The sequence below is a fragment of the Lynx rufus genome, unplaced genomic scaffold (genome assembly GCF_022079265.1).
Source record: "Lynx rufus isolate CCGP_SWC_20201006 ecotype Redwood Valley unplaced genomic scaffold, mLynRuf1.p SCAF_8, whole genome shotgun sequence".
NCBI classification, from domain to species: domain Eukaryota; kingdom Metazoa; phylum Chordata; class Mammalia; order Carnivora; family Felidae; genus Lynx; species Lynx rufus.
The window spans coordinates 91,311,180-91,336,901 of record NW_025814896.1 but is presented as its reverse complement, the minus strand read 5'-3'; the positions used below and the strand labels follow the sequence as shown (position 1 = coordinate 91,336,901).

The 25,722-nt window shown below is 47.9% G+C and overlaps 1 protein-coding gene across 1 annotated transcript in view; it reads right to left on the bottom strand.

Annotated features, from left to right (window-relative positions):
* The window catches only part of HK2 (hexokinase 2), a 62,685-nt gene extending 37,392 nt beyond the window's left edge, over positions 1–25,293 (bottom strand). Inside the window, exons 1-2 of the mRNA XM_047068398.1 lie at positions 24,794–25,293; positions 4,952–5,114 (exon numbers count right to left, since the gene is read on the bottom strand). Of these exons, the coding sequence (XP_046924354.1) occupies positions 4,952–5,114; positions 24,794–24,856 (226 nt within the window). The 5' untranslated portion in view covers positions 24,857–25,293. The remainder of the gene's footprint in view (positions 1–4,951; positions 5,115–24,793) is intronic.
* Positions 25,294–25,722: the final 429 nt, after the last annotated feature.

The following is a 25,722-nucleotide window of genomic DNA, read 5'->3' as shown; positions in this document are numbered from 1 at the left end:
AAATCTAGTAAAATACCAACATAGAAGAATCTAGATAGTCCGTATATAGATGTCTGTTATAGAAATCTTTCAACTATTTATGGGAGGTGGGGGTGGGGAGGGGGAAGGAGAGGCAGAGGAAGAGAGAGAATTTTTTTTATATACCCTGACAGTCATGTGAATAAGATATTCTTGGCCCATCTACATATATTTTATCTTTATCTCTGCCAACTATGTTTCTTTGCATTGCATGGTCCACACAATCTATGAAGTGTAGATGTTTTAGTATCAGTCCCCACGGGCTCATTGGCCACGGCATTCCCTTCCTTCTCACACAGAATTCAAACCATGACTTGGAGGTTCATTTTTCTTCAGTGTTAATGGAGGCCTCCATCATAAATGGATGGCCTGAAACTTCCTGAAGTCTCTCCCACACTTTCTACCATGAGTTTCACTACCATTAGACAGCTCGGGCCCATACAAACAAGAGTTGGAACCTGGTCCTCGCTCCAGAATGCAGGGACCTCTCTCAGTGAACTTGGTGCTGGCCATGCCTTACAGAGGTGGGTTGTGGCCACACAGAATCGTGTTTACAGAACATGAGACGGTCACATATCCAATTCCCCCTTAATTCATGGATCACCAACCCCCTGATGGTTCTTTTTACAAGTGAGAAAATGGAGGACCAGGGCACACACTGCTCTAACCCGTTCTAAGCCGCTCTAAAGCACACAGCTTGAATTCAACCCCATTTAAACTAGAATTCTATCCTCACCCCTCATGACACACTGCCCTGAAACCACCTCCCTCCCCACCAAGTAGTCAATTTTACAAATGCCAGTCTAGGACAAGACTGGGTGAGGAGCCTTTAAGGCAGTAGCTTTCAAACTGCAAGCTGGAAAAAACTCAGCAGCTCCTGACTAGCAGCTTTTTTTAAAGAATGGACTGCAATGTATCTGACTACATCACACTTAACAATAGACATTCGCCCCTGAAACTTGTTCCAGCTGTACATAAATAATTATACATATGTGTTTCTTGGTATGAGCCTGTAGTCCAGAAAAGTTAGACAGCCACTGACTTAAAGATTAGGTCCTTCTAGATCAGAGATTTAGATCCCAGGTTTAATCACCCAGATTCAAAAGATAATACTGGCAAGGAACAGGCTGTGGAAGGACATTGTGGAAAAGTCATCACTTGAGTAAAGCCCCTAGCCTTCTGTGGGAGAGACACATAACCACCAGTAGCAGCAACAGAACCCAGGCTGCGTCCTGGGCCAGGAAGCAAACACAGCAGCAAGGCCCCATGGGCTGTGTGACCAATCTAGGGGAGAGGCAGAGATCCCTATAAACAACTGACCCCAAGGTCTCCCCTCTCAGCCCTTCACTGGGGTGCCAATAACAAAGCAGAAATTTCATTGTTTAAATATTTTTTTAATGTTTATTTATTTCTAAGAGAGAGAAAGAGAAAGCATGAGCGGGGGAGAGGCAGACATAGAGGAAGACACAGAATCTGAAGCAGGCTCCAGGCTCTGAGCTGTCAGCACAGAGCCTGACATGGGGCTCAAACTCACGAACCATGAGATCATGTGAGCTGAAGTCGACGCTTAACCAACTGAGCCACCCAGGCACCCCCAAAAATTTCATTTTTGATAGGCTTTACCTACTGAAGAAGTCAGTCCTTAATGCCACATTCCATAACTCTGAGCCAGCACTAACAAAGCATAAAACCTTGATGTTGACCATTTTAAATTGCATTCTCTCATGTTCCCCTCCCCAATTTCATTTTCCTTTCTTGATTTCCAAAAGCAACCCCTATCATTCATCTTGTGTATATATTCCTTATTACAGCCTAATAATTTCATGATGTGTGTCTGTCCATAAGCAATGCACGACATTGAGGGATTTTTTTAAAGTTACATCCAACTAGGAGGAGGTATGTGTCCTTCCCCAATATTTCACTCACCGTTTTTTAGAAGTATCTGTATTAATACATGCTCATTTATGTAACATGCCACATAGTTATTCCATCCACAGGGATATTCCATAAACTGTTTCCAATATGCTGTCATTATAAGCAACAGTATTAGGAACATTCTTGAACATGCCTCCTTGGGTTCATATGGAAGTCTGTTCAAGTGACAATATAGTTGGACATAGTATTACTGAGTTATCAAATACACATACCTTCAACTTGACTAGTTATTGCCAACCTCGTGTACCAGGAAAACTACTATTAATAGTTCAGTGTGCGTCCTTGGGACTTTATGTACCTGTACACACACACATAAATATATGTGAGTTTACAGAGTATGAATATAGGTAAGTCTATCTCATGCTTTATAATGGGTGCAAAGGACTATTTTCTGCATGAAGTGACCAGAGCCCAACTGATGGACACTAAGGGGTTTTCCCCAATCACAGTATTTCAGAGAACTTTTTTTGCGCATCGATAACTAGCACACTGGTTCTAGTACAAATGTAGAACAGATTGGGACTGCCAGCTCCACCACTTAATTTTACAAAGGAGAAAAAGCCGAGTCCTGGAGAGCCAAGGTGAGGAGCTGGCCCAAGGACCCCAGCAAGTGAGAAACGAAGGGGCTGAGGGCTGGGGTTCCTACAGTCTGGTCTATAGCACTCTTAGGCGGAACTTGCTTCTGCTTAAGTGAATAAAACATTCCAATACACGTCATCCCCATTTACCCTGTAGAGTTTGACATTATCAAGAGGCACTCTGTGTATCACAAAAGTCACGTAAAATCTCCATTTCCGTGTGGAAAGGAGGTCAGGCAAAAAGGATCTTGCCCTAGATCCTTCTGCTCCAGAAGGCTGCGAGAGTCAGCCTCTGACTCTTATCCTCAGTCCAGGCACCTCACGTTCACGGAGGCTAAGTACATGCTTGCTGCTTCGGCCTGGCACGCAGACGGGACTCCCAGGACTCCAGCCTGAGGTCAGGGAAGAAGAGTCAGTGACCACATAGCACAGTAATCGATGCAAACTCTGAGGCAGAGGGAGGTGTCCAGGCCTCCAAGCTCAGGAAAGCAGTGAGAATTTTAAACGCCGGTCTCAAACCTAGTTCTCCTCAGCAAATTTATTCACCTACTTATACTTAAGCCAGACATCCAGCCCCAACCACATTTCAAACAATTTCAGCTGCGCTTGTGTTCTCTGGTGCTGAGTGCACAGGCTCACGCGTGCACGCACACACACAATGGGCTGGGTGCAGTCTTGATGCCTGACCTTTGGCATATATGAGTTTGAATCCTGACTCAGCCTCTCATTAGCTGTGTGACCTTAGGCAAGTTATTTGACCATCCAAGCATCAAATTCCTCCTCTTAAAAAAAAAAAAAAAAAAAAAAAAAGTAGACAAAATTTGGACTTACCTTATAGGGTTTTATCAAAAGTAAATGAGTTACTGCATATAGGTGCTCAGAAAAGCTCTTAGCCCACAAAAATTTAGTAAATATTCAGGGTACTTGCCTTGTGGTGGTATCTGAAATAAAACAATGTCCCTGGCCTGAAGGAGCTAGTAAATTTATCAGAATGTCAAATAAAACAATAGAAGCGGGTGTGGCTGCAGGTCAGAGGGAGTGGCAGGTACAGTAAACACTGACAATCTGGAGGGTATACGAGGGATACCCAAGAACTGGAGGAGGCCACTCACCTCAAGGAACTCATGGAAGGGCTGAGACATATACTCAGAACAACCCTGAACAAGGTCACACCCTCGGTGCCGGGTCCAGGCTGAGTCCCAGGGCAAACATACTTGTTTTACAAATCGTAGGAAGGTACAAAGTCTTGTCAGACAAACCAGGCCCCCAGAGGCTCTCAGGCAGGTTAGCCTCAAGGGCCCACATGGGATAGAAAATCTGAAGGCATGTGGTGCATGGATAAGCCTCTCCTCCCTCAGGCTCTCGGGAATCTGTGCTTGCTGGTTCCTCCACTGCCCTGGCAGCTGCCCCTGGGGCTCTTTCTCCCAACCCTCCACATGTGGGTAGTTATCCTACACTGCTCACCCCTCGCGGCCCCCACAGGTACCTCATCCCTAAAATGAACGGATACTGTGAGCAGTAAGTGAAACAAGCTGTGTGAATGTGCTGACACAACTAAGTTGCGTCCCCTCTCTGAGGATGTTGCCGCCCCTAGACAGCAGGGTTCGACATCCCAGCATCACCTCCGAGTCCTCTGTGTCTGCCCAGCACATCCCACCAGGGCCACACTCTGTCTCTACCAGCTGCCCATCATCCACTGCTGCTGCTGCCGTTCTGCCCACACCCCGTGAGAACTTGGTTACTCCCTAGTGCTCACTGAAGAAAGACTCACGGTTTCAGGTGTGCACGCAAGGCTTTCTGTGATCTAGCCCAACCTACCTTCCAACTTCTACCTTCACCATGATCTTTTACTCTGGTTTCCTGGATGCTGCATCATGAAAGCTAGGGTCTATATCCAAATAAGGGGATTAAACAAAGCCTGGCGGGGTCATACGCACACCTTCAGAGCCCTTAATACCTTAAGCTGCACCGTGGCTCTTCGTGTTGTCCCAAGTGTATGTGGACCTCAAGTATTCTTTTCTCACAGAGTTCAAGAAACAATCTAGGACAACCTGTACTGTACTGTTTCTCCAGCAAGGCTGTGGAATGTGCCACGTAGAGTGACTTCCCTGGCCCATGGCTGTGACCCCCCTAAATGTGTTTGTCCTCCATCACCCTGAGGACAGAGTGTGCCAATCAGCCTGTTCAGCACATGGACAGGAAACAAATGGTTGCCTGCTTGCCCCATTTTCCTCTCTACCCCACCCTACAGACTTCACTAAATTTCCTGTATGCTTAACCTAGCCAGGGCTGGTTTCTGATGCGTGAAACCAAAGAACCTTCACTGATACATCGCTCTTTGGGACCCTGAGCCAGGCCACCCAAATCTTCCCCAAGCAATGGGCCACCCAGAGCCAACACCCCCTACCCCAGGGCAGTACCTGTCCCATCTGGAGTAGACCTCACAAAGGTGGGCAGCATTTTCACTGAAGCAGTGGGGTGGGTGGTGGCTCCAAGCCCTTTCTCCATCTCCTTGCGGAACCGCTGAGAGATCTCCAGAAGGTTCTCATCAGAAAGACGCATGTGGTAGAGATACTGGTCGACCTGCAAAGGGGGAAACAAGAGTACAGACCTGTAGTTTAAATCAGTTGGTACAGAGATCTATGTGGTAGAACATCACTCAGTCCTTCGAAAGAATAAAGTCTATTATATACAGAAAATTATTATTAAAGACCATTTACTTGGAATCTATTTGACAAGACTGTTAAAAAAAATACTAAATTTAAATTTCTCAAATGAAAAAAATAAGTTTAACTTTATTTCTGGAGAGTGGTGAAGTTGAGGGGAAAGGCACACTGGGGAAGAGGAAGAGTTCTTTCCAAAAAGGCTGAGTTTAAAGGTCTGTGACAATATCCTGTGAGCTGGGGTTCTTTACTGACCCCCACACACCTCAAGGCCAGTCATGGCAATCCTATTATTCCCCACCCTAAGCCGAGCAGCCGGCTCCTCTTGCCTCACTTACACAATCCCCAATTCTGCCTTTACCTCTTTCATCTAATTTCTACCCCTAGCCAGACTCTAACCATTCCCCTGCTTAAACCTTCCAGTGGCTTCCGATGAGAACCAAACCTGAAATCCTTCCAAGGCCCCACATGATCTGGCCTCTCGCCACCTCCTAAGCTCACTGCATGTCTCTGCACTCCTTGTGCAAACCCTACCCTTGGTTCAGTCCTTCCCTGCCTCGGAACCCATGCACAGGGGCCCTCACAGCTCTTTGTTCCATCCCATTTCTTCAGCCCCCTCCAGACCTCTCTCCATGGAGGCTTCCCATCCTTCTAATGAAACAGTCAGGCCTCCCATTATTCCAAAAACTCAGAGTTTTCCCTTCACAACACCATCCATAATATGAATTTCTTGGTGTCCAAACCATAAGCACCAAGGCCAAGAAGAACCACATCTGTGTGTTCACCCCTGCATCCCTGGCATGTGGCTGACACAGAATAGAGCCTCTACATAAATAGCAACACAAGCTCTCCTGTCCTCAGAGGCAGAGACAGCTCTCCCTATTTATGTCATTGATCTTATTCCCAACATAAAGCTACATGTACTTGATTTACTACTCAAAGAGGCATTAGGAGTCCCTCTCACAGTTTCCTCCTTGGAAGTTCTAGTCTGCCTTGGCCATGGTTGGTCCCAGTTTTCTCCTATCAGGAAAAGGTCTGATAGACTTCCATCCAAGGAGGCACACAAGTTTCCTCAATACCCTTATCCTCAGCAGCAGTGTCCAGGACAGGTGACACTGCTGGCCATGGAAGGGTAGACCAGACACAATCAGGGACCTCAGATCAAGCCCCAGCTGCCCCCTCAAGGGGTGAAGGTTACGGTCCTCTCAGCATCATCAGCAAACTGAGAGACTTCAAGCAACCCTGCTATTCCCTGCTCTGAAATGTCAGGGTCCCCAAGGGCAAAGCTTGGCTGATGACCACTGCCCCTGTTATTCCTGTGGGAGACAAGTAAGCACCCGCCTGCCCCTGCCCTTGCTCAACTTTGACAAAGAAGCACACATTTTTATAATTAGAGTTTCCAGACAAATATGCTTGTTAGCATTATAGCCTGTTACAGTTTCCAGCCTTTTTTGTTGGGCCGTCTAGAATTTCTTTTTTAACCAAACTTGCAGCCTAAGATTTCCAGAGGAACAGCAAAAGGTGCTTAATCCTTTGAGAAAAGAACTCAGTCTGTTCAGCAGAGACAGTCCCCCTACTCACGTCTTCTCTATTCCAGGCTGTATCCTAACTCCCTATGGGGTCTGGGGCACATCCTCCCCTTTGGGCCTCTTTCTGCCCCTGTGAACAAAAAGATTGGCCCTCCTTGGATCATTTCAAATATCCTGCTCAAGACTCATCTTTGATCATTCTTCAAAAATCCCAAAAGGTGAAAAATTAAAAATAAATAAAATCCCCAAAGGTGAAAGATCAGAGTGTGGAGTAAAACGCTAAAAATAGCCACAAGCCAGGCCAAGAGTCTCTGGTGAGTCAGCCCACCTTGCTCCACAACCACCGTGTGTTAAAACACAACACTGAGACACGACCCTTGCCTACACAGGGTGGGCAAGAGCAAAGTAGGAGTAGAGAAAAGCAGTCAGCCACTTCTCTCCCTCCCCGGCCAACAGAGAGGAACTGAGCTTGTCAGGCTGGGTTTCAAATTTGCAGAAATGAGGATTTCCCTGAACGTGCTTGTGGCCAGCATTTATTGAAAAGCCACCACAGACTATCCAAGTGTATTGGTTGAAATCAGGAAGAACCCAATCGCCCATTCTGTTTGCTGACCTCAGGCCCCTGGCACGTCATTTGCCATGAGCCCACCATCAGCCTCAGCCTCTCAGGGCTGTGTGGACACCAGCCCCACCACTGATCCGGGTATCCTATAACACTGGACAGCCAGAGTGCTCCTGAGATACCTGGCCTCCCTCACAATGTTTGAGGCTCTCCAGGAGGTAAAAGGGCACAACCTCAGCCCTACACCATTCAAGTCCCCTCCCTGTTGGTGGGAGGCAAATCCCCGGTGACCCTGGGCCCAGGGCAACTTTAATCACCCCAGAGGCCTCCTGCTCCAGATACGGGGACACCTGGGCTGGCCCAGAACACTGCCTCCTGGCTGATAAAGCTAATGTACATAACCCAGGGCCACCAGACCACGGACCAACACCAGGCCATGTCCAAGAGCAGCCTGAGTAATAACAATAAACCCATACGTGGCACAGACGCTGTTCTCAAGGTTTTACATTCATGAATTCATGTAACCCTCACAGCAACCCTGTGAGGTAGGCAATGTTATCACCTCCACTCTACCAGAAAGGGATAGCAACGTGCCCAGTCACAGAGACGCAAAGGGCCAGGCTGGGACTAGACTATACAGGCCAAATGGCACTACAGTGCCATGCCCACTAAAAAGGCCATCTTCTATTCAGTCATCCCCTGATGCAGATACAAAGGTCAAACAGCAAAGAGCATGGCCCAGGGGAATGGTCTGGCAGATGAGAGGGCAGTAGAGGCAGCAGACATGTCTCTGGACATTGTCATGAGTTTGCCTCATGATAAAACTGGAGCTCCCATATTACTACTTTTGCAAAGAGAGAAGTAGAGTGCCAGAAGCTTCACTGCGACCCACTCCCCTACTCCCCACCCCGCCCCGGGATGGCTCTGGGTGTTACAAAGGAAGCCAGCCAGGAAAGCAAAGCCTGTGCTGCTTTATTAAGAGGCTGCATGGACACGACCTCGGAGGGCGAGGTCATGTACACAAAAGAGCAAAGGTGGACTGGCCACAGTTCTACAGCCGCCATTGTTCATTTAACTTTGATGCTTCAGCTGTGACAGGCTGCTTGGAAATCCAGTCTATACTTCTCATCCTTAACCCTCAAAGACTAACAAGTAAACAGCCTTAATTCAAGTCACACTGCCTTTTACCTAAGAGTATGTCATCTTTTAGTGTCCGGTGACAGACGAAAACAATGACGATGATTGTTACAGTAGCTAAACACGTACCGAATATTTCTTACCTGCCAGACACCATCCTACGACTTTACTGACTTGACTGCCATTGCCCTTTTGTAAAACTTCTACACCCCTGTTTTACAAGCCACTTGATGGTGAGGGGCAGAGCTAGGATTCAAACTGAGGTGCATCTGACTCTAAAGCCGGGCACTTGGGACCACCACCTTTACTTCACCTGTCCTGTGGTTTCTTGGATGACCCTGGGGTCTTGATTTCCTCTCTAACACATGAGACCAAAGAAAGGATATGGGACAGCTCTGAAAAATGCAACAAGAGCACCTTGGCCCGAACTTCCCCTTCTTCACAGCACGATGATATGGCCACCCTGAGTTTAGTAGGAATGAATGCTTAATCGCCTAAAGTTACAGCTTCCTAAACACTCTGCGGGGCTCACCCAGCCTTGGCTGGCACCGCTGGGTTGGGTGAAGGGTGGCCGAGGGAAGCTAAGAGCCAGAAACAAGAAACAGCTTCCATACAAAGACGATTTTCCTAGATTGGGAAGAAAGTGAATGCAACTTTGCAAGATCCTGCCAACCTCTCCCACTGTGCAGCCAAAGGGAGGGAGCACCAGGCCCAAAATCACGGACAAAGTCATTTAAGAGGTATCAGATGGACGCAGGGCAGTAGGACTGCAACTAAAAAGTACCCTTAAAAATGCCCTTGGGGCATCACTCGGTTTTTGTTGTTGTTGTTGTTGTTGTTGTTGTTGTTGTTGTTTTGTCTAGTTTGTCAGGTTTGTCTCTCTTACCCCAGCAACCATCAGGCCTAGGTTTGAATGCTTCCAAGCATGACAGGCTCAGTACTCTAAGGTGGTTAGCTGCTACTATTGGTCAGCTCTAGGTGTTAAAAAATGTTTCCTCAATTTGAGAGAAATCTACTTTCTGAGAACTTCTGTCTAGTCTCCATTCTACCACTTGGGATAAGAGTTCCCAAACTTGGTGACACATCAGCATGACTGACATGAGGAGCTTTTTAAAAACATTAAGAATTCCAGAGATTCATTCCAGACTGACCAAACTGACTGATACCTTTAGAAGTTCAAACATCTTCCCCTCTCCTTAGGCTGGTACCACCATGCCAATAATGTGAGAATGGTGGGCTATATTCCGGTCAACACTGCCTAAGGTCATTTCTACCATTTTTCTACCTGCAGTCTTTGGAAGTCAGTAGTTAATAAGACATTAGGCCAAGTGTGAAATAATCCTGTGTCGATCCTGGGTGCTGGGAATTGGAAAGATTAAACCCGGTATACTTGTTGGAAACATTCAGGTGGTTGGAAACTATCAAAGCAGAATCACTCAGGCCAACCCTCATTTCATAGTTAGAGATGGTCTAGCCAAGCTGTGGCATCAGAAAAATCATTCAAATCCTGGCTGTAGCATATGTACAGGTATGTAACACTGGATGAGTCACTCTCTGAGACCCAGTTTCCTCCCTGTAAAACGGGATGAATGTGCCACACAGCAGTCACTGGCATAAATGGCTTTATGATGGACCTAAAGCTCTATCTAACCGTTCTCTTTTTCTCCTAGACTCCCCACTGGCCAGTGGCACCATCAGCAGATCAGTGACACTTCTTAACCCTACCTTAGTCACATTCAGGGTTAACAAAAGGAGAGGCTGTTTCCCCAAACTGTTCCTTCTCTTTCTGTGGTGGATGTGTGACCTATCACACTGGGCTGCTTCTCTTTAAAACTCTAGCAGGGAGAAAGAGGGAAAGAAGAAACTGGGGAAACAGAGGCAGGCTGAAAGCAAAGCCTGGCTGAAGTATTAGAAGGCCACCTGCGTGCCTGGAGGCAAGCACGTGTGTTAAAGAAAAAGTGGTAACAGTTTAAAAAAATTTTTAGTGTCTATTTATTTTTGAGAGAGAGAAAGAGAGAGAGAGAGACAGAGCACAGGCAGGGGAGGGGCAGAAAGAGAGGGAGACACAGAATCCTTAGCAGGCTCCAGGCTCTAAGCTGTCAGCACAGAGCCCAACGTGGGACTTGAACCCACAAACTGCAAGATCGTGACCCGAGCTGAAGTCAGATGCTTAACCAACTGAGCCACCTAGGCGCCCTGATAGCAGTTTTAAATGACATCTCTTTAGCAATCTTGAGACTAGAACTTCCTCATTGGGCAATTTTGGTCAGTTTCTTCCGCTAACACACCAGTCCAACATCCCTGTTTCCTCTAGAGGATTGTGAGTAGAGGCAGGAGAAGTTCTAAAGAGAAATTAATACCACACTCTTTATGAAATGAGGTAACACCCTAAATGAGAAGCCTGTCTCCTTCAGTGTCCACATTTTCCTCCAGACTAGCCCTAAAAGGAGGGGAAATTATGGCACAGCAATGATGCAGAGAATGGAGAGAGCAGGTCACCCTCACAAAAGATCCACCAAAAAGTGTGCAGTGTCCTGGGTGGAGGAGACACAGCCCCGGTCAGGCATGGGGAAGTCCTGAAAGGAAAGGCCTACAGGTGGAAGCCAGAAAGGGACCTTGGAAAGACTGAGGCCAAGGGGGCAGACTTGACCAAGGTCACACAGCTGAGACTACGATCTGAATCACCCAGACACCTTCTTCTATTGTCAAAAACAATAAATGACAATCCTGCTGCTGGTCCACAAGGGCCCATGTCATCTTGCAGGCCAATTCCAACTGAATGGCTGGTGGCCACTGACTACATCCTAAAGCCGCCCTGTCTGATCCCAGTGGGAAAATAGTCCTGACCAAACTGGTCAGATCCAGAAGACAACAATATTCTAATTTTGACAGTTGATTATACAAAGTATTACAAATCCTAAGTTGAATACCTTAAGAGGTTTCAAAGGGAAGTGTGGAAGAAACCTTAAATTTCAACATCTGTCTCTGTAAGATTTATATCATTCAACCCCAGAACTCTGGCCATTGCTTCAACCCCAGTTTCTCCCATTATATAGCCTGTGATGAAAACCAGTTACATGCAAAGCACTACAGTGTACAGGAACATGATTTTAAAAGAAATCAGGGGCGCCTGGGTGGCTTGGTCGGTTAAGCGTCCAACTTCAGCTCAGGTCATGATCTCACAGTTCGCTGAGTTCGAGCCCCACGTCAGGGTCTGTGCTGCCAGCTCAGAGACTGGAGCTTGCTTTGGATTCTGTGTCTCCCTCTCTCTCTGCCCCTCCCCAACTAATGTTCTGTCTCTCTCTTTCTCAAAAATGAATAAAAAATTTTAAAAAATAAATAAATTAATAGAAGAAATCAATTCTGGAAATGAATAGTAATGATGGTTGTACGACAACGTGAATGTACTGAATGCCATTGAATGGTACATTACATATATACACACACAAACAAAATTTTTTTAAAAGAACTCAAGATTCCTATTCTCTAAGACTTTACAAGATAGCACAGAACTCAAATCATATTTTAGACCCAACAAATGAATGTCTCTGAAATGAATGGAGGATGGATCCCAGTAGATAACAAAGGGAGCACAATGCAAGGCAGCCCCAGAAGTGTCACAGGTGTGAGTAAGTGGCCAGTGAGACTGGCATGCAGGGGAGACTGTTCTGGGCTCAGAACATATATCCAACATACATTTCAGTGGATAGATGTTGACCTGGAGAGTAGGGATATTATGTGAAAAGGCTCAGAAGGTGTGGGCCAAGATCTTGGAAAGACATTATGAATTCTAGGACCAGAAAACTACTCACCTCACTGTATTACATTAACTCCCTACTACAATGTCTTCATATTAGTATGATTTAAACCTACCACTTTTAGTCATGGGATCACGGGAAGGAAGGATCATAAAGGTCACCCCACTGTATAAAGTTGCTGTGTTATTTACTGACCATTTACATTTCTGTAGGGTTTGGTGCCAGGAGAAAGTCTGGCTGCCCAGAGTCACTGCTTCCTGCCGCAGGCCAGTGAAATGAAAACAACTGCTTCAAGGACAGCTGTCCTTTTTGCCCAGACTGCCGGGAAACTCAGAGCTCTGCTCTCCACTCCAGTGAACCGTCCCTGGTTCCATGCATGTTGGTAGTCACCCTTGTCTATTCCTTTTACTGAAAGCTGAACTAGATCACCTAATCCTTTTAGTAAGCAGAAATAATAAATAATACATGATCAAACAAATGCTCATCAGCCATCCCTACAGGACACATCCTCTTCAACAGAAGTGTGAATTCAAATGAATAAACTGGATAAGAAAGCAACTCCACAAGCATGTAACGTCAGGGCCACCCGGAAGCACTGCTGGACATTCTGTCCCCAGGCTCCAGGAGGTGCTGGAGGGACAGCAGCTGACTGCTACTCTTTAGCCTCTTCCAGACCCCAAGCAGACCAACTGATTGAATTTTAACTTTCCTAGCACTCACGCTCTTGTCCCAAAGATATAATCAGGCCATCTACACAGATGACATGTATATTTGTATATATACAAGTTTCTGAAAAGAAATTTCAGAAAGTCTGCACCCTCTTGAAGGGCTCTGACTGGTCTCACCTGCTTTAAATCAGACAGTTGAAACAGGGTTGGGGGTAGAGGAGAAGGGATACTATACAGCAATTGTTAAGAACCACCACCTACCCACTGGGTGTTATACGTAAGTGATGAATCACTAAATTCTATTCTTGACATCATTATCACACTATATATTAACTAACTTGGATTTAAATTAAAAAATCAAAAACAAAAAACACCACCTACCACACATATAGCAACATACATAGATGAATCTCACAATATAAGGTTGGGTGAAAGAGAGGTGCCTGGGCGGTTCAGTCGGTTAAGCATCCAACTTCAGCTTAGGTCATCATCTCTCGGTTCTCAGGTTTGGGCCCGTGTCAGGCTCTGTGCTGACTGCTCAGAGCCTGGAGCCTGCTTCAGATTCTGTGTCTCCCTCTCTCTCTCTGCCCTTCCCCAACTCGAGCTCTCTCTCTCTCTCTCTCTCTCTCTCTCTCTTTCTCAAAAATAAACATTTAAAAAATTTTTTGTAATAAGAAATAAAAAAATAATAAAGTTGGGCGAAAGAAGCTAGACACTGAAAGGGACATACCTTATGAGTCCATTTATATGAAGTACAGAAACAGATCTATGCTGACAGAAGGTAGGACAGTGATTACACTTAGTGCTGGTAATGATCGGTTACTGTATCTGGGTGGTGGTTACCTGGTGTTTTCAGTTTCTTGTGTATATTATACTATAATTTTATTTTTTTTTCTAAGAAACTTTATTTTATTTTATTTTTAATATATGAAATTTATTGTCAAATTGGTTTCCATACAACACCCAGTGCTCATCCCAAAAGGTGCCCTCCTCAATACCCATCACCCACCCTCCCTCCCACCCCCCATCAACCCTCAGTTTGTTCTCAGTTTTTAAGAGTCTCTTATGCTTTGGCTCTCTCCCACTCTAACCTCTTTTTTTTTTTTTTCCTTCCCCTCCCCCATGGGTTTCTGTTAAGTTTCTCAGGATCCACATAAGAGTGAAACCATATGGTATCTGTTTTTCTCTGTATGGCTTATTTCACTTAGCATCACACTCTCCAGTTCCATCCACGTTGCTACAAAAGGCCATATTTCATTTTTTCTCATTGCCACGTAGTATTCCATTGTGTATATAAACCACAATTTCTTTATCCATTCATCAGTTGATGGACATTTAGGCTCTTTCCATAATTTGGCTATTGTTGAGAGTGCTGCTATAAACATTGGGGTACAAGTGCCCCTATGCATCAGTACTCCTGTATCCCTTGGATAAATTCCTAGCAGTACTATTGCTGGGTCATAGGGTAGGTCTATTTTTAATTTTCTGAGGAACCTCCACACTGCTTTCCAGAGCGGCTGCACCAATTTGCATTCCCACCAACAGTGCAAGAGGGTTCCCGTTTCTCCACATCCTCTCCAGCATCTATATACTATAATTTTAAAATACAGGAGGAATAAAGGTCAAGGCCCTGGTCTACCCCCTACTCATGGTCAAGAGGGCCCAAGAAGATCAAAGAAGTCTGTAAGAGGTCAGACCAGAGGGGGGAGCCATAATCTAAATGCAGCCACACACAGCCTTCCAGTGACTCTACATGCTGACACAGGCTTGCAACTTAGTTTCAAAAGAATTTATTTTTGCATTATTCCTTTGCCAGTGTTACCTCAAATCTTTGACAAGGAAACCAAGGCTTGGAGAAGCTTCCCCAAACCACAGGCCAAGTCCCTGGCAGGCCCCACAACATCCAGTGGTCAGCTGAGTGCCCTAACCTAGGGCACAGGTGTGCCCATCCTGGGAAACCCAGGTAACTACTGTCAGTGACCTCATTAATAATAATGCCTTCACAAACTTCTCCTGGGAGGACCAAGGCTGTGCAAAGAGCAGCAAGTTTATCCTGTAATGTTGCCAAGCCAAGGCCAGATGTTTCTGATAAAAAAAGAAAAGAAAAGAAAAGAAAAGAAAAGAAAAGAAAAGAAAAGAAAAGAAAAGAAAAGAAAAGAAAAGAAAAAAAGATAAACTGAGGAGGCAAAGACACAGCAGATCCTGGATTCTTTAAGGCTCCTTCGTCTGAAAGGCAGCCAACCAAAAGTAACAGATCTGCCAAAACACTTTCTTCAGGATGGGACAAGGCAGAACCTCACTGGGGCCACCACGCCACCTCAGGGAGATTCCAGCTGACGCACCACGCACTCACAAGCCTGAGGCGTCAGGCTAAGTGAGGAGCTGACCTAGAGGCTTATAGGCCACTCCTCCGGGATCCTGCTGCACCTCCGTGAGTCACAGGGTTTCCTGTTCTTCCAGTTCTTGCCTCAGCTGCCTGGAGTTACAGCCAGACAGACCTCAGGCAACAGCACCCGTCAGGGGTCCAGGAGATGGGATTTGGGACATGGATGGGTCTCGGGACCTGCCTGTCCTCAGACATTCTGTTCCAGCTGTTGGGCAGCATGGTGATGATATGTCCCAGGTGTACATGACCCTGGCACAGTTATTTACACACATTAATTGAGTGCTAAATGGAGTGTGCTAGGGGCAGAGGACGCCAGGGGAAAGGAGACCCCAGTATTTGCCTGCAAGGGGTTCAGTCGATTGGTAGGAGGCAAATATGTCAGCAAGTAATTACAAACTGAAAGTAAGGGCAGATAGTAGGCAGTTCCTTTCACCGTAATAAAATACAGATTTACAATCCCTTAAATCATGCACACATCAATAGAATTCTAAGGAGTGCCTCAAAAAGGTTACAAAGGTATACATGTTGACCCCACACCTAGAAATGTTCTCCTCCTCTGGTCTAACAAACTCCCACTTGCCCTTCAGGGCGCAGAACAAATGGTGTCTCCCCAAATTCCCAGCTGCCAAAACACTTTTGATACCTTGTGTCTTTCCACCCTCACTGGTCCCAGAGGACTAAGGGCACTCACACAGGTTCCCAGCTTCACACTTGTGATGCCAACAGTTATCTCAGTACTGAGATACACTAGGTGTTCAAATCATATGTCACAGTCACATACAAGGGGCTACAGTGTGCCGAAGCAGTGGGAGAGTAACCTGGGTAAAGGGGAGAGCTAGCCATTCTAGAACACCTAGGGGCTCAGAGCCTAACCCTGTTTTTCACCTGAGCCCTGACGGCACATGACCCTGGCAGTAGCATGGCTTCCTCTACAGCTACCTGGCTGCCCTGGTCAGTCCCCCAGGTCCCCGAAGTGTCAGATTCTGCCTTCCCTGGATAGCCCCATGCCAGGGACCTGAGTCTACCCCTGAGCCTCGTGTCTAAACGACCTACTCCTGCCTGCTGCCAGGTGTCCACCTGCTGCACTGAGCCCCTGTAGATCTGTCCCTGCGCACCATGTCCTGCCCCAGACCTTCCCAGTCTGCCCGCCCACCCCACAATCACAGCCACCACGGACAGGGCAACCATATGTCGTTAGCCTAGAACAAGCTCAGTTTACACTGAGGTAGCAGCTTAAGTATTAACAGTGTCCCCTTTTACCCAAAGTGGCCCAGTTTGGACAATAAATTATAGGGTTACTCTAGGTACAGGCCGCAAGGCAAATCCTGCCTCTGTTCTTGAGGAGCCCACGCCTGACTGATGGGAAGAGCTCATGCTGCACAACTGGTGCCAAAAGGGAAACAGGGACCAAGAAACTGGGTTCTTGCTCTGGGGCTTGTCCTATATAAACTTGGGCTGGTCACTCGGTACACAGCACCTGGTTTCCTCATCTATAAAATGAAGAACTGGAACTAGATGATCCAAAGGTCCCAAATGACACCTGACTCACAGCCCCATGAAACTGAAACACAAGTGGCCATCTCCAGTTGTTCCAGGCAGCCCCAGGCTGGGCTTAAGGGTCTGGGTTCTGGGGTCAGGCTGCCTGGGTTTGAATTCTGGCTGGCCCTTGAACAAGGAAGGTGCTGTCCCTTTCTGTACCCTACTGTCTTTATCTGAACAATAAGTAATAATAATGTCTACCTGAGAGGGCTGCTTCAGGATGGCCTGAGTGTGAGTGCATAGACAAAGCCCAGCACTTAGAAATGTTTGTTATTTTAAGAGCTTTAGGTATTGATGGAGGAACTGATGAGACGTGGCTAGAAAGCTTCCCTGGAAGGGGTTGAGACAGGAAAATTTGGGAGGAAGCAGGAGGAGGAAGTCTCTCAAATGGGAAAAAGGAAAAGTGTAGCTTCACATGCCCTCATTTAACCCTGATGGCTTATCTGGCTTAACTCCTCTATCAGACAATATGAGATGCCAGAAGGAAGAGTCTGGGAATAAGGCCTTTGAAGCACATGAACCACCTCCAGGGTGGAGTCACTGAGCTAAGGTGAGAAGAGGCAGGAAGGCTGGATGGGTGGGCACCAAGGGCCAAGGTCTCAGCCCTGACTCACTCTCTTGGTTAACTCCAAGGTAAGTTTTAACCAAGGTCACTCCTAGGAAGGAACATCAAGGAAATGCTTAGAGACCCATAGACAAAAGTGCAAAAAGCATGGCCACCCTTAAAAGAGAGCAGCATTTCAGGGCAACAAAGCCAAGACTCCCAACTGGGTTTGGACAAGACAAAGCCTATACAGGGATCGGGGAAGGCAAGTGTGGGTTCCACAAAGAAGGTTGCCTTGGGCTTTGTCAAGAAAGGGCCCTGGGTACCCAAGTGTCAGGAAGGGCCACACTAGACAGTCCAGAGTCTGTATATGAGGGGCAAAGAGCTCTCTGCTGAGACCCAAGATGGCCACAGATCCTCTACCCGATGTGCCAAAATAACATGAGATTGATGGTTCCTTTCAGTGAAACTCCAGGGATCAGTGGGACCAAAACCTACCATGACTCAACAGCCCAGGGCATCCCCCCACCCCAAGCGGCTTCCCAGTGGGAAGTCACAGTCTGGGGCAGATGTAAGGAAGGGTAAACAAGCATCTCATTGGCCAACTGCAGCATAAGTGGTCTCAGCAACTGCCCTGGGAGCCTCTGCCCTTTGGGGGAGGGACTAAAGAGGAGGGGACTAGGTTTCTACAGTGAAAAGGGTGGAACTGATGTTGTGATCAGTCATGCCTTCCACGGAGGATGCTTCAAGCTGTGGTACACCAGTGGCCATGGCATCCCCGAGACCCTCCAGTGGAGATGCTACTTCCCAGAGGAAAGCAAGTTAGACAAAGAACTTAAGGATGGTTCTCCTATGCCCAGGAAAGACACAGTTTTAGATGGCAGAGAGGGCAGGTGAGGATGCTTCCTTAGTCCTCATATTTAGGGACTTCCTATCCTTCTGCCCTCCCTATCTTCTACTCCAACCCGACATCTGACAGAAAGCACCAATGTTCCAGAATCCATATGCCCTAAAAGCCCTCGGGGAAAAAAGAAAAAGGGCCTCTTTTGCTCCTGCCCAGATGACAGCACAGTAGGATATCTAAGAGTGTGGTACTATATGCTTGTAGTTCTCTATGTACTAATATTTAAAACATGAAGAACTGACTATGTGTCAGGCACAGCTCCAAGAGCTTCCTATATATGAACTCTCTTTAATCCCTACAATAACCCTATTAAGGCATTAATTCCAAAACTCTCCATTTTACAAGAGGAAGAAACAGTGCCCTACAAAGGTTAAATTAACTGGCCCAAGTTCACAAAGCTGGTTACATAAGCCAGAACTCAACCCTAGGAGACTGGCTCTATCACTCACCACACAGCTTCTCCCAATATGACTGCTGGACTGGCCCTTGGTGGGTATCACTGGCCTCTCTCTTCTGCCCCCATCTATAGTAGCTCCTTTACTCATGTTCTGTCAGCTCATCCGCCTGCTTTGTTCAGAAGACTGATGGATGCCTGGCCTCCATGAAAATCCCAGCAACAACCAGGGTGAGATTCTCTTGTGGATAACTGAGCAGACTTCTCTCCCATGGGCTTCCTGGAGTGCTTACATTGCCCACATTCTTCTGGTTAAATACAGAAAAACAGTAACCCAGGTAACCTACCCATTATCCAGGGGTCATGGACATCTGCTGACTGCCATGGTCTGCAGACTTCACCTCAAATTCAACTTTTGTAAAAGACCACTTCCTACCATGACTGTCCCATGTCCTGGCACCCTGAGAGCTGACAGCCAAGGTCCTAGTTACAGATGCTATTAAGTAGCTCTATGACTATGAACAATGCGCTATAAAACTGAAGGAGGGGATGAACTATGCTCTTCTAACACAGCTTCTCAACCTACAGATATCTGGGGCCAAAAAAGTATTTGTTGCAAGGGGACTGTCCTGTGTGTTGTAGGATTGAGCACCTCCCTTGCTTCTACCTACTAGATGCAATAACGTATCCTCACCTACCTAACCTGTGACAGACAAAAATGTCTCCAAACATTACCAAAGTCCACTGGAGGGCAAAATCACCAATAGTTGAAAACTATGGTTCAAAAGAAGTAGTAACAAAAACAAAACCAAACAAAGAAACAAATAAAACACAGGCTTTGCCACTGTCAACTTGGGTACAGTGGGAATCCTTGCTCTTTACTATAGATTGGGATCACCCCTCACAAAAGACTGCATGGCCCAAAATGCCAACAGCACTTCAGTTGAAAGACCTGCTTGAGAAGCAAGCAGAAACAACCACTCCAGTACAAGAAAGCATAGCCTGTGATCTGTGGTGTGCGATATTAAGACTCAGCCAATGAACTCTGGGATCTGATCTGTTCAACCCCCAGCCCCCCACTGCTTTGGAAAGGAAAAGACAGACAACACACAGTGTTGGAAAACAAACCAAACTTGCTGACTGCAAAACTCAACAATGATAATGAGGAACCCATTATCTAGAGTCGTCTTTTAAAGAAGTATCTGAACAAAGGAAGCCAGTTTTCTGGGGTTCCTGAGGTCTTTTAGTACATCAGATCTCCTTACTCTGGCTGCCAGATTTTGAGAAAACTGTTGCAGTTTGTGTTGTTTTGATTCCCCTTGGAAAAGGGCCCCTAACTGCCCTCACCCTCCTCACAGTGCTGGAAAAGTTCAACTTTGAAAAGTGATGTTAAAAAAAAAAAAAGTTGGCTTTATCTGAGGAGCCTCAAAGGGAATTTTAATTAGTTCAATGGTAAAGAAAAGTGCTTCCCGGAGCTCTCTGAAATAGAAATTTGGGGATACAAAAAAAAAAAAAATGGATGATTAGCAAAAGTTACAAAATATTCCTACCACCATCAACTGCTCCTGAGCAGGGATGAGACAGTATTAGGATGCTAAGTAGTACATACAAGCTGAACAAACGCAAAACTGTACCTGTCAATGTCAGTTAACTCAGCCAAAACTAATCTCAGTAAGGTTGTGATCAGTACTGAACTCCTGGTATTTTAACCCCTTATCTGAAGATTAGTGGCACATAGCAGGTGCTCAAGGCATACCCATTAAGGTTCTCTGGAGGTCTCTAACTCCTCACCCCATGGTAAGGCACCCTCTCTTCACTACTAACTTATCTCACCAGACAAGTGAAAGGGGTCTTAGTTTCAGTTTCCCACGTAGTAGCCAGAGGGCTTGGTACCCACAATAAGTTCTCAGAAAACATTAAAACTCTTGTCTATCTTGACTTTTAGGGGCTCTGCTGAATTTTCTGCTTCCAAGATATTCCTCCCACTCTTAAGTCCAGAGTTGAAAGCCACCCTTCACTCACACAGAAAGAAGCCCGAATGAGCTATCTATATTCCATAACTGGAGTGAAAATATGTCACCAGTCTGTGCATGTTAAATAATTTGGCCAATGGGGCGCCTGGGTGGCGCAGTCGGTTAAGCGTCCGACTTCAGCCAGGTCACGATCTCGCGGTCCGTGAGTTCGAGCCCCGCGTCGGGCTCTGGGCTGATGGCTCAGAGCCTGGAGCCTGTTTCCGATTCTGTGTCTCCCTCTCTCTCTGCCCCTCCCCCGTTCATGCTCTGTCTCTCTCTGTCCCAAAAATAAATAAACGTTGAAAAAAAAAATTTAAAAAAAAATAAATAAATAATTTGGCCAATGGCTAAAGGCAGGCATGCACACTTCATTTCACTTCCATGGTTAAAACTGATTCTCATTCCCAAGCGGCAAAAACCCTGTATCTTGAATATTAATTATACCACAATTAATAAAAAGAATCCTCTATCTCTCCACAGACAGAGCATAAAGCCTTGATTGCTGGAAGACAGGAAACACCCTTACCCTCTGCCTTTTTCCCCCGTGCCCCCCAGCCCCCCCACCTTTTCTCAGGATCAACCTTGGGTCTTGACGAAGGAAGAGCCCACTGCCTTTCTCTCTTAATGTCTCCCCATCCACCCATCCCTTCAGCCCAGAACTAGCCATCCCCCAATCTGCCTCTCACCCTCCTCCCCTTCCCACAGCCCCTGCTGAGCTGCTGTCTCCAGGAAGGTCCCCTCCCTCATCCTCACACTCATTGAGTACATCAGTAGCCAGAAACTGTGGCTACAAAGATGAACAGCCAGGATTCTCCCTGTCCTGAGGAAGGAACTGGAACTGAAAACTACCAACTCTGATGCATAGTGGGATGATAAAAATGCCATGATAAGGCAAAAGCCCCTAGTGTGAAGAGTGTGGCATTCAAAGGAATGGCCAGGCAAGTCCTTGGGGAGTGAAGATACAGAATATGAAGGAGTCAGGGGGCATTCAGCATGCGGTGTTAAAAGGCTTCTGAAATGTTCCAGTCTGGCTCCAGAAAGAGAGTGGAAACAGAGAAACCCTAGGAGGCCTCTGAAGTAAGCCAGACACCGGTTGACAAATGTGTAACAATCAGAAAGGAAAGTCAATGAAATGAGTCCAAAGCTCCCAGCCAGAATGGCCAGAGGGTACTGGTGCCATTAATGCAACCAAGAGAAGAGCTAGTTGCATTTCTGGGCATGCTAAGTGAGGGTGCTGCCAGCATCCAAGAGTGAATGCAGACACAGGCTAGGATGGAGTCCAATATTGTTCCCAGAAGCAGGTGAATGTGGTCAAGAGCATGGGACTCTGGAGCCCAACTGCATGGCTTTAATTCCCACGTTTTACAAAAAAGCTAGTGACCCTGGACAAGTTACTGTGCCTTCGTTCCTCACCAGTAAAACAGGAATGCTGTCAATAATTGCATCTACTTTGTGAGGTTGTTATGAATGTTAATAAGCTAACAAATGTAAAGAGCTTAAACCAGTGCCTGGTACACAGTAGATGCTATAAGTATTTGCTCTTGAGTTTCAAAGCATTAATCGGCAAAAGTGAGCAAACGATGCTTACTCTCCTCCTAATGGTACAAAACACTGGGCTTGTCCATCAGGATACAAATTGGAGGCGGGGGGTGGGGGAAGGGAGGCGGGTGACAGTTCTGGGCAGGTGAGTCTATGTTTTCCATGCCTCAGACCACAACCCAGAATATGTAAGATAATGGGGATTTCAGAAGAGTCCAAATCAAGACCTTTTCAAAAGACTCTAAAATTAAACTCAAGCTTCATCCTTCTTTCCTAACTCATCCTTGTAGCAGCAACTTGAAAAGATGCTTCCAAAATATTCTGATTCTCTTCCTACTTCCTATCTAATTGCAGCTGGAATCAAACAGCTTTGCTCACCTAAGCCAGGAGGCCAAGCCCCAAGTTCTCACACCTGGTAAGTTAAGGGCCTGACTCTATTCTGCCCCCATTGGTAATTTAGAGGAAATACACCTGTCTCCCCCCAGATACTTCACAGGGTAAAAAAAGTTGTGAGTGTAGGTAAGAGTAACCTACAAGAAAGACATTTCTACATTACTGTGCTTAATCATCACAACTCTATAAAGTGGACAGGACCACTGCTGTCATTCCCCTTTTACCAAGAGAAACCAGGGGCACCTGGATGGCTCAGTCAGTTAAAGCTTCCAACTCTTTATTTTGGCTCAGGTCATGATGTCAGGCTCCGCACTGAGCGTGGAGCCTGCTGAAGACACAAAAAGAAATCAGCAGGCCAAAGAGGCAAAGTGACTTGCTCAGGTCCTGAGGTTAATAAACCATAAATCAGAGATTAGAACTCATTTCCAGATACCCTGGCTAGTAATCTCTCCACTCTGGGACCAAAGAGATGGCCCCCAATCCATTCCATGACACGGTTCAGGTCTTAGCCTCCCTCCCCTGGAGTAGGAGACAATTTGTAAAAGAACTAAAATGTCCTGGTCTGATATTCACACATCCGAGAAGACCTCCCCTGGATTAATAATCCTCCAGCTTCCTGCTTTAGAATTTGCCAAGGGATGAGTCTTCCCCAAGGGTTAACTCACTTCTTGGGCAGAGAAGCCGAAAGAAGTTGCCAAGATCCTGCCGGCTCACAGACACATTCTTAAATAAACTGCATTAAAGTGCAGAGCAGAGCTACATCCCAGGAATGAGAGAGCAACAGCCGTTTTATAAGCAGAGTAAAACTCAACTAAACCAGCCTCCCGCTGCTTGCTACTCCAGTCTGAGGCTGAGTATGGCCATGTTTTATATGGGGGTTCATGTGTCTCTGCTCTGAAAGCACCATAATGGCAGCCCACCTTTGCTCTCACAATCCCCAGAATGGGAGTAAGAGCAGGTCCCCGCACCGAATTTATGTCAAGACATTCTCCCAAAATTGTGTTCCCTGTAAGACACAGAAGCTTCAAGTATGCAATTGAGCAACGCTGTCATTGCCTCACAGGTCTGGACACCCCTACCTCCGCCTCAGCCCATCCCCTCTTCTCAAGTCCTATCTGAGGTGCATGGTCAGGTGCCAATCCAGAAATCCCCAGGATTTCAGAAACTCAATTCTCCCTAGAGTGATTGCACCTTGGGCCGGGCCCCACCCCCACCCCCACCCCATATCCCGAAGCACCTAGAGCTTGGTCCCGGCGGGGCCAGAAGCTCTTTCTTATGGAAATGACCTGGCGAGAGACGGGGAGGGGGGGGGCGGGGAGAAGAGAGAGAGAGAGAGAGAGAGAGAAGAGAGAGAATATGAACCTGCCGAGAACTAGGTAGGCAGACCTGTCGGAGCCTAAGGCAGGAATAAGCTCGTTTACATAACAAAAACTTTTCTTAAAAAGACGGAAAAGTGGGGGGCGGGGGGGGGAGATCCTCCTCGAGCAAGTTTTAGGAGCACCAGAAGTATCAACCAAAGTTGGCCCTCTTCTTGGAGGCGGGCCCCGGCCACTCCAGGCCTGGCGGTCCAGAGGCCGATCGGTGGGGGATGTACGCCCCTCGCGGGGCCTCAGTTCCGGGCGCCTCAGTTCCGGGGAGGGGGTGCGGCGGGCGGAGTTACTTGGCCCCCGTCCCAACTCCCTCTGGCGGGGGAGGGGGCCTCTCCCCAAGCCCACCTGCGCAAGGCCATGAGGAACGCCGAGGGGAACTGCACGTCCCCAAGACGCGCTCGTTCGGCGCGGGAGCCCCCTGGCAGTCCCACGTGGCAGAGGAGCCTCCCCCACCGCAGCCAAGATTCTCCACACGTGCTCTCGCCGGAACTCCGGCGGCCAAAGGGGGGCTCCACCCACGTGGACTCCGCAGTCTCAGACTACGTGCTGGCTGACCCGCCCCTCCAGCGGGAAAAAAAAAAGAAAAGAAAAAAGCGCGAGCGCGCGCAGGGTGTCAGGAAGGCGGAGAGCCGCGCGGAGCGCGAGCCCAGGCGCCTCGCACGCGCGCACACGCCTGCCGGTGCCTAGCGGACGTGGCTCCTCGCGCCCTGGAGTTTCCCGGCAGCCCTGACTTTTTCCGCACCCACGGCCCCGAATGGGGTGGAAGCGGTCCCCCGCAGGGTCAAGACGGAGAGTCCGCGGCCGGCCGGGGACCGCCCAACTTTGTCAGAAGCGAGCCAGCCGCCCCTGCACGCGCTTGCCTACCTTCTGCACTTGGTCATGGTTGAGCTCCGTGAAGAAGTAGGCGAGCAGATGTGAGGCGATCATCCTGCCGCGGCCCGTCGGCGCCGAGTTGGGAAACCGAGGCTGGAGCGCGTGCGGGGGCGGAGGGCAGCGCGGTCCGACCGCTTTGTATCCGGGCTTGGCGGCCCGGCCGGGAGCAGTGAATCCGGGCGGCACAAAAAGAAGGCGATGGCACGCCTGGCAGGAGAGTCTAGGGTCTCCAGAAACAGGTTTTGGGAGTCCGAATTCCCAGAAGGCGCCCAAAAATCACTCCTGGCGACGTGTCGGGGTGGCCCCGCCGCCAAGGCGCTAACTTCACCACAGAATCACCAAAGGCTCAACTTGGGAAGAATCTCAGTCCGGCCTCACTTGAGCGAGCGGGCCTCTTCGGCTCAACACGCGTGCTGCTCTTGCCCACGGATCTTCGCTTGATGACACGGCGGCGCTAGCGGCGGCCCGGGACTCCTGCTCCGGAGTTTCGTGCAACAATGTGGCTTATTGAGGGGCTGCCGGCTCGAGGGCCTCCCGGTCAGTGACGCGCGCACTCCCATTGGCTGCACGGGGAGGGTGTGTGCGCCCACGGGCCGCCCGCCGCCGCGGCGCAGCCAATCCGCGCCCGCGGCTCGCGGGCGCGGCCCCTCCGACACCCGAGCCGGCAAACTGGAGGGGCGCGCCCGGGGCAGGGGGCGGGGCCGGGCGGCAGGGATGGGACGTGTGGTCCGTGGCTAGAGGCTGGGGCGGAAAGGCGCATGAGCCACCGCCGCGTCAGGCTCAGCTATGGGTGGGGGGCGCGTGATCACAGATCCAGAGTGTGGGCCTACTGGAAAGACAGGTCACCCGGCTCGCACGTGCCTTGTTCGGGGAGAGAGACACCTCTGGTATCTCGGGGTCATGTGAGGGGCCCCCATTGC